Source organism: Hemiscyllium ocellatum, chromosome 18, assembly GCF_020745735.1.
Source record: "Hemiscyllium ocellatum isolate sHemOce1 chromosome 18, sHemOce1.pat.X.cur, whole genome shotgun sequence".
Lineage (NCBI taxonomy): Eukaryota > Metazoa > Chordata > Chondrichthyes > Orectolobiformes > Hemiscylliidae > Hemiscyllium > Hemiscyllium ocellatum.
Genome location: NC_083418.1, coordinates 25,569,149 through 25,583,954, shown reverse-complemented (window position 1 = coordinate 25,583,954; position 14,806 = coordinate 25,569,149). Strand labels below are relative to the sequence as shown.

The following is a 14,806-nucleotide window of genomic DNA, read 5'->3' as shown; positions in this document are numbered from 1 at the left end:
CTCTAGGTCAGGCATGGTCGGGGTGTCAGAAGAGGAAATAGGAGAGTCTCTCTTTGGTTTCCTATTTGTCATTTGAGTAACATGTCTTTTTGCTCAAGAGCCGCTTTCTTAGCAGCTGTGTCAGCAACGTTGTTGCCTTTTGTGACATTGGAAGCATCAGAGGAGTGAGCAGAACATTTGGTAATTGCCAGTTGAGGGGCAAGTTGAATAGCACTGAGGAGATTAGCAACACAGATAGCATTGAGGATGAGGGTTCCTGATGAGCTAAGGAAGCCACACTGCTGCCAAAGTTGGACAAAATTATTGGCACATCCAAAGGTGTAGTGGGAACCAGTATAGATATTAGCTGACTTTCTTTTAGCAAGTATACAGGCACGGGTGAGAGCAATGAGTTCAGCTTGCTGGGTGGAACAGGGTGGGTCGATAGAATAAGTTTCTAGTGTCTGGGATAAAGTGACAATGACATCCCGACATACGTTTGCCCGCTGGAGAGATAGAAGAAGAACCATCGACACAAAGTGTAAGGTCTGGGTGAGCAAGGGCCTGATTGGTAAGATCAGTACGTGGTTTAGTAACAAGGTAATTTTATGAGACCACAATCATGGGGAGGATCAGATAGTTCAAGAGGTTCTTCCTGCAGGAATGTAACGGGGTTAATGTTAGAGCAGTATTTCAGGAGAGAAATGGATTCTGAGTGGATTATGTTTAGAAGTAAGCAAGCATACTGCAGAATGGAAGGTACAGACTTTTACATTTTGATGTAAAGTTATATTAGCGGCAACCAATCCCATAGTATGGATGGCTGGGAGAATCTGGGTGCAGTTTTGAAATAATCATGTAGAAGTCACGTGTACTTTCATCTTGAATGAATTAAATGTGGTACCAGTAGAATGCCATAGGCAGTCTGTAAGTACTAATTAGGGGGCAGAGTTGTAAGTGTCAACCTGTACGGTGGCTTAATCCTTCTAAGCGGAATTTTAAATTGTATTAGTTTGAATTTGACTTGCACTTCTGGTTGTTTTAAAGTTGAACTGAAATACTTTTCTTTTGAAAAACTAGCAAGATTTTGGTTCTTTCAGCAATGCATCATTTTCTTTCACCGTCTGGTTAAAGAGTACAAATTGATTTTAAAAGCAGTAGTTAGATTTGATCAAAATCAGTGGCCTTAAGTTCAATCATCAGTGCAATTGTAACACTCCTAACACAGTGACAAATGATTCGTTGGGGGAAGGGCATGGGCCTCAACACATTGGTCCTCAGAATAGGGAGGAAGGGGGGGTTCAGGTGATTATTGTTTTATGAAGTATGTTCACTTTGGCTGTACTGTGGGTGAGTTTTGAAAAGGCAGGCTGACAGGAGAAGAGGCATAAAATATTTCCGTCTCCAAATCAGAATCCCATTTCTCATTCACAGATGGATCAGGATTCTTTATGGGTCTTTGGGAGAGGGGAGGGTGGAGTGTAAGGAACAGACTCTGTCATTCATCTTGTCTTGTGTGGCTGAAGCCAGTTCTTATTCACCGGTTTTCCTTTTCATTGGGGCCACTGACGTTTCAGCTTGGGTTCTAAATCTTTGCTTTCCTTTTTTTTTCTCTAGCCAATTCCAATTCTGCTTTCCAATTCCAAATATACTTCACATTTGCATTTTAGTTCTGTCCAATCTAATTCAGATCCTTCCTCAGTTAATGGAATAATTCCCTGTTTAATGCAGTTTTGCCTCCATGATGATTGCATGGATTTTTCCCATTTTTCCCTAGCTACTTTTCCCCACACTGATATGGCTTCTTTCTGCTTACTCCTCGTTCTTTTTTTCTCCAAATCCCTTGTTCAGTTTTCATGAGTAGAGTTAAATCATGTGTGCCTGCTGGAGGCCAATCCTAATTTTGTTGAGCAGCTGCGGCTGATATTTCCCTTAATTGTTTATCATAATTCGGGTACAGACTTATTATTTCATTAGGGGACATTTGTCTTTCATCTTATCTAGAGTTACACCCATTAGTCTTGAATTAAACATGCCTTCTTTTCAAGTTTGTCATATAATTCAAATAAGATGTAAGATCTGATTAGTTAGAATTGACAATGGAGCAGTCTGTAAGGTCTGTAGAGTGGTCTGTAAGAACAGCAAGTAAGTCAAGGCTTTATCAATATTAACTTTTACAGAGTTTATATTCAATATAATGGCTACTCAATATCATCAGAAAGTCCCAAAATGCAATTAAATTCAATCCATAGCAGATAAGTGTTAATTTTCTACTGGCTTCAACAACCTCAGCACTAAAATGGTCTCTCTCTCTCTCTCTCTCTTTCTCTCTCTCTCTCTCTCTCATGTCTTTTTGAACTCTCAAGTCAGCAAAGATTCTTTTTCCTCTGTGTCTGCCCCATTTGCAAGTGGTAATAAGAATCCATTATAACTAACAGCATCTGACCGCTAATTACAAAGCTTTTGACAGTACCGAGTTTTGTTTCAGGGTCAGAATAAACAGTCATTAATTTCCTAAGGGGATGGCTGTGAATGTTATCACTTGATATCCTGTTCACACAGATTCACTGATGCTAAGGCACATGTTCTTAATTGCCTCACAGCATCCTGTTATCACTTGGTGAGTCCAGATATCCCTATCATCTGCATTTTTTGATACTCCCCCTTTTTTTTTTGAGCCTTCCTGCCTGTCTGTTTTCTAGTGCAGTAAATGTGTTCTATAATTCAGCATTACATCTTAGTCTAAATGTTTAAAGACAAGTTTTAAGGCTATAGACTTTCTCACATCTGCTAGCATAACATTTCTTTAGTGTTGAAATCGTAACGTCTATGTAAGGGGGATGAAAATCCATTAACTTTCTCTCTTGTTATTGTTCAGGGGATATTGTGGGTCTGTATGACAGCCAAGGCTCCACTTCATTGGACCAACTTGCATCTGGCATTGTGACGCGCATCACACAAAACTCTATCACTGTAGCTTTTGATGAACCCAGTGATCAGTTAAACTTCGACACTGGCTCTTCCTTTACACTTCTGAAACTCGCTAACGATGTAACATACAAAAGATTGACACGGTAAGCATGAATCATTTTGACTTGAGAGGTGAATGCATTGATGTGTTTTTAAGTTTAAAAAAATTGAAGTTAGATATCTAATAAATAAATCAAAGATATATGCAATGCTGACACCATTTGCACTATATTATATTTTTCTCATTGGATTTGGTTAGTTTCTAACCTTGTTCATACTCCATACATGCTTGGAGAAATGGAAATCAATGACCACTTTTATGGCAATTTATTTGGACATGCACGTGCAGATTGCAGAACATCCCTATATTAGTACAATGAGATTTAATCTGCCTGCAGAAAATTCTGATTTCATAGAGACACATGGATTAGGCACTAGACCATTCAGCCTTCACGCTTGTTCCACCAAACAAGTAGATCCAATTGATCTTTGACTGAGTTCCATGTGGCCCGTAATGTCTTGTAATTTAGATCTAGAAATTGCCTAACCAGGTCCATAATTTAACCTCCATTCTTTGAGTTTCAATTGTAGCAAATTTTCACTTGAGGTATATTATTGAATTAATTCAGGAACTTCATTTTAAAAGGTCCATAGACATTCCACTGATTTAGCCACCTCTTGAAAGCATTCAGTCAGGTTTATCAGTTACGACCTTTAAATCCATGCCAGTCTTTAATCGTCTGCAAATTTTCAAATTGTTCAGTCGCTCTGTACATAATTACAGGCTTCATTAATTTCCTGATGATTGATTTAGGCTGACATTAGTGGCACTTGTATGATATGAATGATTATCTATAACTAGACAGCATTTAACCAATTTCACTTGACAATCAGTGGCATTGTTGTCAATATCCTTGGGGTTATTAATGAACAAAAACTGAATTTGGACTAGCTGCAGATATAAGAGCAGGTTGGAAGCTGCAGATTTTGTTATGAGTAATTGTGTCCTGATTCCCCAAATTCTGTCCATCATCTATAGGTTATGAGTCAGGATTGTCATGGAATACTATACTTGTCTAATTGTGTGTAGGTCCAACAACAGTCACGTAACAGGCCTAAGCAGCCTCAATCGTTGGCACTTGTTCTACCAACTTAAACTTTAGTTTTATTCACAAAAGGTCCATTGGCAACAGTGTGTGCAATTAAAGGTGCACTGCTGGAACTAGCTGTGGCTCCTTCAACAACGTTTCAGACTTTTAGAATACGTTTACCACCTAGAAGGATAAAGGCAGCAACAGTGGGCGGCACGGTGGCACAGTGGTTAGCACTGCTGCCTCACAGCGCCTGAGACCCGGGTTCAATTCCTGACTCAGGCAACTGACTGTGTGGAGTTTGTACGTTCTCCCCATGTCTGCGTGGGTTTCCTCCGGGTGCTCCGGTTTCCTCCCACAATCACAAAGATGTGCGGGTCAGGTGAATTGGCCATGTGTTAGGTAGGGGGTAAATGTAGGGGTATGGGTGGGTTGCGCTTCGGCGGGTCGGTGTGGACTTGTTGGGCCGAAGGGCCTGTTTCCACACTGTAAGTAATCTAATCTAATCTAAGTATTGAGATACCACTATGGCAAATTCCTTTCAAGTTGCACAGTATTCTGACTTGGACAATATCATGACTCCTTCATAATTGCTGGGCCAAGATCCAACATCTCGTCCCATAACAGTGCCAAGGGTTGGCCTCCACAATTATTACAGTGGTTCAAGTGCCACCTTGTCAGTGCCTTCTTGAAGGCAATTAGGAATAGGCTTTGAATGTTGTTGATATCAGTGATGCCCATAAACAAATGAAAGATAACTAGTCTGTAATTCCTTGGTTTCTCTGTTTCACTGTTCTCTTAAATAGCGGAGTGACATGCAATTTTTCAATCTAAACAAATGGCTTCTGAGTCAAAAGTTGTTTGGAAGTTCGTAGTTGAGGCACTGTTCACATTTACTTATGTTTAAACCTGGTATGGGAATTATCTGGTCATGGAGATTTATCCTTTTTTAGTATCTTAATTTTCTTCATTACTTTTTTAAAACTTATGTTATTTTCAGTGAATCTGTTTCCCAGGTTCTAATATCCTGAAAATGTCAGGCATCTGTTTATCTTTCTCCATTGTAAACACTGATGCAAAGTCCTTTTATAAGTAGTTATTCCCAGTATTTCCCAGTTTTTTGTTTGTAGTATCGTGACTGTTGATGTTGATTTTGTATCCCTTGCAAGTTCCTTCTCACATACCCTTGTTGCAGGTCTATGCGATTTGGCTTCCTTTCTTCTTCACTGTAGTTCTCCCACTCTTAGAATCTGTACTTTCACGCAGTCTTGTTTATTTTTTCCTTTTAGTGTTATGTTGCCTCCCTCTTCTTTCAATAGCAGTGACAAGCATGTTATTGCAAGTTATGCACATCCTTTTCTTACAAAGTGACTCTTCTGTGTATTGCACCTTGTAAATAGTTAGGCCCATGATCCTTTTTAATTAGTGTTTTTATTTCATGCTTCGTACTTGTGTATATGAAGGTCTGACTTCATCGAAGTTGCACTCACTTGTTTTGTTCATTTATTATTTATTTCAGTGCTTTAAAGGCCTTGAGCCAGTATCATGCTGGACCTGTTTCTAAGCTCATCGACATCCTGTTTGGCACTTCTGAGCCAAGTTCTCCCTCAGAAATTCTAAGTAAGATCAATTTCTTGCACATCATTTGTTCGTTATTCTGATATTTGAAAATGAAGACTTAATTGTAACTTTACAATATAGAGTCATCGCGAACGTATAAAGTATATGTTCACTTTGACTATTGTGACCAGTTTTGTTTTTCAATATAGAAGTGTTGGTGACTGACTATTTTCTGTAGGAAAATGTAGTCAGGAATTCTGTATTCAGTGGGAGTGCATTCTCTTTTTTTTTTGTGTTGTACATACATAGCAACTATAGTGTTAATGTGATTTATTTCCTTTAAGAAACGTTTGTTCCTGGTTTGTTTTCCTTAAGAAATCCCAGAACTGTACAATCCTAGCCTGGATGACTCTCAAAGAGAAGCAATACATTTTGCACTCTCACAGAAGGAAGTTGCAATTATCCATGGGCCTCCTGGTACTGGAAAGACAACCACAATTGTGGAAATAATTCTACAGGCTATAAAGCAAGGTCTGAAGGTAAGCCAATGATTGATAAGATGTTACATGGGCTAAAAGAGCAGCTCCAAATCATTCAGAATATGTTTGAAATGTTATTTGAAAACCAAATTGAAGAGCAAGATAAAACCAAGGAAAGAAATCTTGATTTCACACTGATTTGGAGATGTCAGTGTTGGACTGGGTGTACAAAGTTAAAAATCACACAACACCAGCTTTTACGCAGTTGGCCATTGTATTGGAAGAAGAATGTGTAGCAGATTCATAAAAGCTAAGAGGTTAAATATGTTAAAAAGAAAATGTTGAAGGCGTGTGTAGAAGTGCAGATGGGTTACACTAAATAGATAACTGAGAGGCAGCATTGATGTGATAGGTTGAATGGCCCCTTTATTTTGTGCTGAAGACTTCACTGTTTCCTTTTTAAGATATTATTGGATATACCATCAAATTTGAGACAACCAAGGAGATGAGAGTATATTGAAATAATGCATAGATAGGATGATGATTCTGTCGACCTGGATCCTTCACTGATGCTCATATCAGACTGTTTTGATAGAACAATTACAAAGTTGTTTTAATTAATAATTATCCACCAACTTACTAAAGTGCAAATTAATTGATTATTTCTATTTCCATATTCTGAAGTGACTAATGCATCTAACCTACACATCCCTGAACCCTATTAGCAAGTTAGCATAGCCAATTTACCTAACCTGCATGTCTTTGGATTGTGAGAGGAAACCCTCGCAGACACGGGGAGAATGTGTAAGCTCCCCACAGTCGCCTGAGGCTGGAATCAAATCCGGGTGCCTGGTACTGTGAGTCAACAGTGCCAACTGCTAAGCCACCATGCCTCCCATTAAGTATACATTCAGTTCCATCATAATTTCAGGCAATGTATTTGAAATCATAGTGACTTAATTTGTTTATTTTTAATTCTACTTCTTTACCCATTAGTCTGCTCTTTAGTTCGGTTACCAGGCAGTGTGATTCTCGTAGACTGGGATGGCATAATTAGGAAGAGTTGAGTGGAGTGGGATTGATTAACCTGATTATATTTCAACCTGTTGTCTTATGCACTGACCTGAACTTTGCTGCCAGTAGTGAATGAATTGAGATCACTGGACACTGCATTGAAAGTGATCCAATTTGCTCTGTCATAAAAGTGAACATTTAAGCCCTTACTGTTATTCTCAGTGCGGAATCTGAGCCATTTTAAATTTGTTGCGTTTGAGAGCTTTGGATTGTTGGCATTGATTGCTGCATCCTGTGTAGGGTGTCTGTGCTGAATAAGCAGCATGAACCATATTGACAAAAATCCAAAAGTAAAATACTGTAGATGCTGGAAATCTGACATAAAAACAGAAAAACTGGGGTAGTCCTCTGAAATCAATAAGGTAGAAGAATCCTGACAGCCCACAGAGGGTCTAACCCAGCAATGTAAGTAAAATTTGAATGATACACAGATGCTAAACAAAGGTGCCAAGCCTAAAAGTGATGTATGTTTATTGTGCAGCTTTTGGATAAACAGGACAGCTGCTGACTTTCTGTATTTTTATAAACATGTCTACACTCCTAAACCAGCTGTTGAATTTATTCCATAGGAAATGTGAGCACCCATGCCCTTACCATTGTTCGCATTGCAAAATCCAAATCATAAATTAATCTGTGTTATTTGTTTGTGGTGATTTATTGTTATTCTGATGGCTCCAATTACTGAGAGTAATTGATTACCATTTTATATGTTGCTAAATATTGGCTTCTCTGGTAGTGTTGAAAATGGGTTGCTGGAAAAGCGCAGCAGGTCAGGCAGCATCCAAGGAACAGGAAATTCGATGTTTCGGGCATAAGCCCTTCATCAGGATGCCCGAAACGTCGAATTTCCTGTTCCTTGGATGCTGCCTGACCTGCTGCACTTTTACAGCAACACATTTTCAGCTCTGCTCACTTTTTCCTTCTCCGGTAGTGTTCCTACCTTTTGAGCCAGAAGGCCCAGGGCCAAGTCCCACCTGATCCAGAGGTGTGTCATGGCATGTTTGAATGGATTGATTAAAAATATCTAGATTAAGTGAAAGCATAAAAGCATGTTAGCAGAATGACACCCTAACAGCAATGGAAAAATATCAAAAGCTGCTGAACCACTTTTGAACTATTCTTACAATTACAATAATCTCAAAAAAACTGGTGAACTTTAGTTTATTTTGTTTGTCTTTCTGTACAACAGAGATTTTAAGTGTGAAATGCACCAAATGCACCAGTTCCATCACGGTTTTCCCTTCTGGCTGTCTCTCTAATTTGAAGGAGATCGTTTTTGCTCAGACATGGCATTCATGGTTCTGAGAGATACTAATCACTATGTTTGACAATATTATGGCACACATCTGGGCAGCTGAGGCTTGGACCCTGGCCTTCTGGTTCAGGAATAAAGGTGAATTCAACATAGTCTCAGAGGGCTATAGGGCTGCTCTCTAATTAAAGAGAGTCAACTGTGGTAAGCTTGAGGGTCACCACACATCAGTCGAGGGACACAGCTGAGAAAGCAGGACCTTCATAGTAACCTCACCTGATACAGGAATTGATACCGTGCTGTTGGTTCACTCTGTATCACCACCCAACCCCCTTCCAGAGGTAGTGATGCGTCTAGTGTGGCAAAAGAACTCTTCTAATGGTGCTGATAGTCTGTGCTTGAGTGAGATTAGTTGTAGGGATTTTAATTATTCTGCTCCTGCATGAAGGGATTTGAGAGCAAGACCAATAGAATTAACTGTGTTTCATTCGCCAGCCTTCTGGCATTTCACTGAGACATAAAGCCTGGTGGAATTTGTAAACTACCTGACTGGCTTTATTTCCTTTCTTAGAAATGTGTTTCACAAGGAGGAGGGAGAGATAAAGAGCCAGCATGACTTGGAGCCTGACTTATGTAATAAATTTCTAATTCAAGAAAAAAAAATCACACGTGGGAATTAGAGCCAATAACGAAGCATGGGGTGATGACTATTTTTAATTTTCCCTTTTTTCAAAAGAAGTCTTTAAGGTATATTTTACTGGTGATTTAGTTCTAAATTTGACCAGGATTGGAATTACAGCATGTTATTGAAATTCAGGAGTTGTTTTCTACATTTTTTCAACTTTAAAATTAGCTAGATTGAAAATTGCTTTTCTAAGTATCACAGGTACACATCACTGTGGGCTAGAAACGTTCATCAGATTTCCTATGCCTCAGTGAAATTACTCTGTCTTCGAATCCCAAAAGTATGGAAGCAGCCCATTCAGCCCACAAAGTCCAGACAGGCTCTGTGTAGAGCATCCCACCCATACCCCCCCCAGTTCTGTAACCCTACATTTCCCATGGCTAAGCCACCAAACCTGCACATTTCTGGACATTAGGGGAAATTCAGCACGGCTAAGTCTAACCCCATCTAACCCCTGCACATTTTTGGATTGGAAGGAAACCCATGCAACTGTGAGGAGAATGTGCAAACTCCATGCAAACAAGTGCCTGAGGCTGGAGTCGAACAGAGGTCCCTGGTGTCGTAAGGCAGCAGCGCTAAATGCTGAGCTACCATACTGCCCAAAGTCCAAAGCATTATATTATATAAGTAAACCAAAATAATACACCATATATATCTGTGTGAGTGTTATGATTCCTGACAGCTTTACATGTATAATTTTGATCAGTCTGTTTCATTGATGTGGATGTCAAATGATGCCTTATCAATTAACTTTGTTTAAAAATTCCTTCCAAGGTGTTGTGCTGTGCTCCCTCGAACGTTGCTGTTGACAACCTTGTTGAACGTCTAGCGCAATTTAAAACACCGATTTTGCGTTTAGGTCACCCTGCACGACTGCTTGAGTCCATCCATCGTCATTCTTTGGATGCAATATTAGCTAACAGTGACAACACCCAAATAGTAATGGACATCCGGAAGGATATTGATCAGGCTTTTGTGAGTAGCTCCATAAAATTGAACCATATTGCAATTTTGTTTGATTACTTTCATATTTCTGGAGAATTGTACTTTCTTTTAAGTCATCAAATTTTCAGTGAATCTGCAAACTATTCAACTGAATTGTTTCATATGAGTCATGGAAACAGACCCTTAGGTCCAACTTGTCTGCACCAACCAGATATCCTAAAATGATCTAGTACCCTTTGCCAGCATTTGGCCCGTATCTTTCTCAACCTTTCATACTCATGTATCCATCCACATGTCTTTTAAATTTTATAATTGTACCCACCTCCAGCACAACCTCTGGAGACTTGTTCCATATACGACCACCCGCTGCATGAAAATGTTGCCCCAGGATTCCCATTTAAATCTTTCCCCTCTCACCTTAACCTATGCTGTCTGATTTTAGGACTCCCCAGCCCTGGAAAAAAGACCTTGGCTTTTCACCCTATCCATGCTCCTTATGATTTTATAATTCACTGTAAGGTCATCCCTCAGCCTCTGACACTCCAGGGAAAACAAAACTCAGCCTATTCCGCCTCTCCCTATCGTTCAAACTCTCCAAATCTGGCAACATCCTTGTAAATCTTCTGTGAACCCTTTCAGGTTCAACAGCATCTTTCCTGGAGCAGAGAGTTGAATGCAGTATTCTAAAAGTGGCTTCACCAATGTCCTGATCAGCTGCAACATGACATCCCAACTCCTATATTCAGTGCACTAGCCAATGAAGGCAATCATGCCAAACACCACCTTCACCACCCTGTCTACCTGCAACTCCACGTTCAAGGAACTATGCACCTGAGCCCAGGGTTTCTTTGTTTGGCAACACTCCCCAACACCTTGCTGCAAAATCTGCTACAAATTTTATGTTAATCTGTCAATATTTTCGTAAACATAGCAAAATTTTTATTTTATCCCAAGGCAAAATTGAAAATAACACAGGAGAGAGGAGAGAAAGCGCATTTTCGTGGTGAAATCAAGACTTTGAGAAAGGAGCTGAGAACAAGGGAGGAGGCAGCTATCGTACAAATACTAAAAAAAGCCAGTGTTGTGTTGGCAACTAACACAGGTAGGCCTTATCAGGAACAAAGACACAATCTACTTGAGTAAAGAAGAAATTTTATTTATTTTTTGCATATATGTGCCCAGGCATATTGCATTATGGGTAATCATTCTGATAAATGGATCAGCATGGTACGTGGTCAAAAGTGCACTGAGTTGTGGGTTTAGAGTTTGTGTCCAAGTCCTGAAGTGAAAGCTGACCTTTTATTGCGACATTTATTTTTATGGATCTTTTTGCAAAGTGTGTTTTTTTTAAATGTGTTATGTGACAACAAAGGCATTATTGTCCTTTTTCCTGTCAGTAAAGTATGGAGATTTGAGGCTATGTTTTCAGAATAGGTGATCAGGCCAATTTCAATTTGGTTCACCTAGGATGATACGTTAAAAATCAAATGTATAAAAAAGTGATGTGTTGTGAGCTATTGACAGAAACATCATGTCAACAGTAACCATATTTTTATGCACCAAAGATGCCTGTTTTACTTATAATCATTCAACAATATCTGTAGTTCTCTGACCATGAATTCAAAGATAACAAGAATAACAATACAAGTTTGTGATACAATGGGATTGAAATCTTACTATTGTAAATCAATAGTCTGATTAGATTCATTTTTACACCCAGTTTATTCACTGATGTTTTACTTTTCTTCATTGCTCTTTGTAATTTCTAGGTGCCTCTAATGATGGTCCATTAAAACTTCTGTCAGATGATTACTTTGATCTTGTGGTGATTGATGAATGTGCACAGGCAGTGGAAGCAAGTTGTTGGATACCATTAATGAAAGCCCCAAAATGCATCCTGGCTGGGGATCACAAACAACTTCCTCCAACCATCATTTCTCACAAGTAAGTCCATGAAAGGTAGTAAGAGGCTCTGTATCAGCTTGTCATGTGGAGCCTTGTCAAGGGCTTTGGTAAAGTCCACATAGGGAACATGCATCAACATGCCCTCAACAGTCATAAGACCATAAGACATAGGAGTGGAAGTAAGGCCATTCGGCCCATCGAGTCCACTCTGCCATTTAATCATGGCTGATGGGCATTTCAACTCCACTTACCCCCAATCTCCCCGTAGCCCTTAATTCCTTGTGACATCAAGAATTTATCAATCTCTGGCTTGAAGACATTTAGTGTCCCGGCCTCCCCTGCACTCCGTGGCAATGAATTCCACAGACCCACCACTCTCTGGCTGAAGAAATGTCTCCGCATTTCTGTTCTGAATTGACCCCCTCTAATTCTAAGGCTGTGCCCCGGGTCCTAGTCTCCTTGCCTAACGGAAACAATTTCTTAGCGTCCACCCTTTCCAAGCCATGTATTATCTTGTAAGGTTCTATTAGATCTTCCCTTAATCTACTAAATTCCAATGAGTACAATCCCAGGATCCTCAGCCGTTACTCGTGTGTTAGACCTACCATTCCAGGGATCATCCATGTGAATCTCCGCTGGACACGCTCCAGTGCCAGTATGTCCCTCCTGAGGTGTGGGGCCCAAAACTGAACACAGTACTCCAAATGGGGCCTAACCAGAGCTTTATAAAGTCTCAGTAGCATATCGCTGCTTTTATATTCCAACCCTCTTGAGATAAATGACAACATTGCATTCGCTTTCTTAATCACGGATTAAACCTGCATGTTTACCTTTAGAGAATCCTCGACTAGCACTCCCAGATCCCTTTGTACTTTTGGCTTTGTGAATTTTCTCACTGTTTAGAAAGTAGTCCATGCCTGTATTCTTTTTTCCAAAGTGCAATACCTCACATTTGCTCACATTGAACTTCATCAGCCATTTCCTGGACCAATCTCCCAAACTGTCTAGATCCTTCTGCAGCCTCCCCACTTCCTCAGCACTACCTGCCTGTCCACCTAAGTTCGTATCATCGGCAAACTTCACTAGAATGCCCCCAGTCACTTCATCCAGATCAGTAATATAACGTTAACAGCTGCAGCCCCAACACTGAACCCTGCGGGACACCGCTTGTCACCGGCTGCCATTCCGAAAAAGAACCTCTTATCCCAACTCTCTGCCTTCTGTCAGACAGCCAATCCTCAATCCATACCAGTAGCTCACCTCGAACACCATGGACCCTCACCTTACTCAGCAGCCTCCCGTGTGGCACCTTATCAAAGGACTTTTGGAAGTCTAGATAGACCACATCCACTGGGTTTCCCTGGTCTAACCTACTTGTCACCTCTTCAAAATATTCCAACAGGTTTGTCAGGCACGACCTCCCCTTACTAAATCCATATTGACTTGTTCTAATCAGACTCTGCTCTTCCAAGAATTTAGAAACCTCATCCTTAATGATGGATTCTAGAATTTTACCAACAACCGAGGTTAAGCTAATTGGCCTATAATTTTCCATCTTTTTTTCTTGATCCTTCCTTGAACACTGGGGTTACAACAGCGATTTTCCAATTATCCGGGACTTTCCCTGACTCTAGTGACTTTTGAAAGGTCTCAACCAACGCCTCCGCTATTTCCTCAGCCACCTCCCTCAGAACTCTAGGATGCACCCCAACGGGGCCAGGAGATTTGTCAATTTTAAGGCCTTTTAGCTTTTCTAGCACTCTCTCTTTTGTAATGGCAACCATACTCAACTCAGCCCCCTGACTCCCTTTAATTGTTGGGATATTACTCATGTCTTCCACTGTGAAGACTGACGCAAAGTACTTGTTAAGTTCTCCAGCTATTTCCTTATCTCCCATCACTAGGCTTCCAGCATCAGTTTGAAGTGGCCCAGTGTCTACTTTTGCCTGTCGTTTGTTTCTTATGTATTGAAAGAAATTTTTACTATCATTTTTAATATTACTGGCTAGCCTACCTTCATATTTGATCCTCTTCTTCCTTATCTCTCTCTTTGTTATCCTCTGGGAAGGCTACAAAAACAAACAATCTTCTGATTTCCTAGTGCTCTTGGCCACTTTATAGGATCTCTCTTTTTCTTTGATACATTTCCTGACTTCCTTTGTCAGCCATGGCTGTCTAATCCCTCCCCGGATAATCTTTCTTTTCTTGGGGATGAACCTCTGCCTCATTATGAGCAGCACTTCCAATACCCTCATTCGACTTTCTCTCATCAGCCTTCCTATCCAGTTTGCTGATGGGGTCTGATCAGACTGAGCTCCTTCTCAACAAATCATCCCTCCTATTCTTGTGTATTCTACCAAACAATCCATTCTAGTGATCCTTCTCCTTCTGTAACATCCATTCACCAGGACCTTTGCCATGCATGAGTTTATTGTGGATAATTACATTAACGTCATTGTAAGAGCGGCACGGTAGCTAGGTGGTTAGCACTGCTGCCTTACAACAGCAGGGACCTGGGTTCAGTTCCCGCCTCGGGCAACTGTGTGGAGTTTGCACATTCTGCCTGTGTCTGCATGGGTTTCCTACGGGTGCTACGGTTTCCTCCCACAGTCCAAAGATGTGCAGGTTAGGTGAATTGGCCATGCTAAATGGTCCGTAGTGTTGGATGCATTAGTCAGGGGTGAATGTAAGGGAATGAGTCTGGGTGGGTTCCTCTTCGGAGGGTCGGTGTGGACTTGTTGGGCCGAAGGGCTTGTTTCCACACTGTAGTGAATCTAATCGTGGCTTTATTATATATTTGGCTGAAGAATGATGATATCTTTCCCCTTGATGAAGTCTTCAAACCTGGCTTTATCTTCCACCACTT

General features: G+C 40.4%; 1 protein-coding gene across 2 annotated transcripts in view; it reads left to right on the top strand.

Annotated features, from left to right (window-relative positions):
• The window catches only part of ighmbp2 (immunoglobulin mu DNA binding protein 2), an 81,641-nt gene that overhangs the window by 21,464 nt on the left and 45,371 nt on the right, over nucleotides 1-14,806 (top strand). For both annotated transcript variants that reach the window (XM_060838429.1, XM_060838430.1), the window contains exons 4-9: nucleotides 2,858-3,053; nucleotides 5,560-5,660; nucleotides 5,976-6,139; nucleotides 9,865-10,065; nucleotides 10,990-11,137; nucleotides 11,805-11,979. In XM_060838429.1, coding sequence (XP_060694412.1) covers nucleotides 2,858-3,053; nucleotides 5,560-5,660; nucleotides 5,976-6,139; nucleotides 9,865-10,065; nucleotides 10,990-11,137; nucleotides 11,805-11,979 — 985 coding nt within the window. The remainder of the gene's footprint in view (nucleotides 1-2,857; nucleotides 3,054-5,559; nucleotides 5,661-5,975; nucleotides 6,140-9,864; nucleotides 10,066-10,989; nucleotides 11,138-11,804; nucleotides 11,980-14,806) is intronic.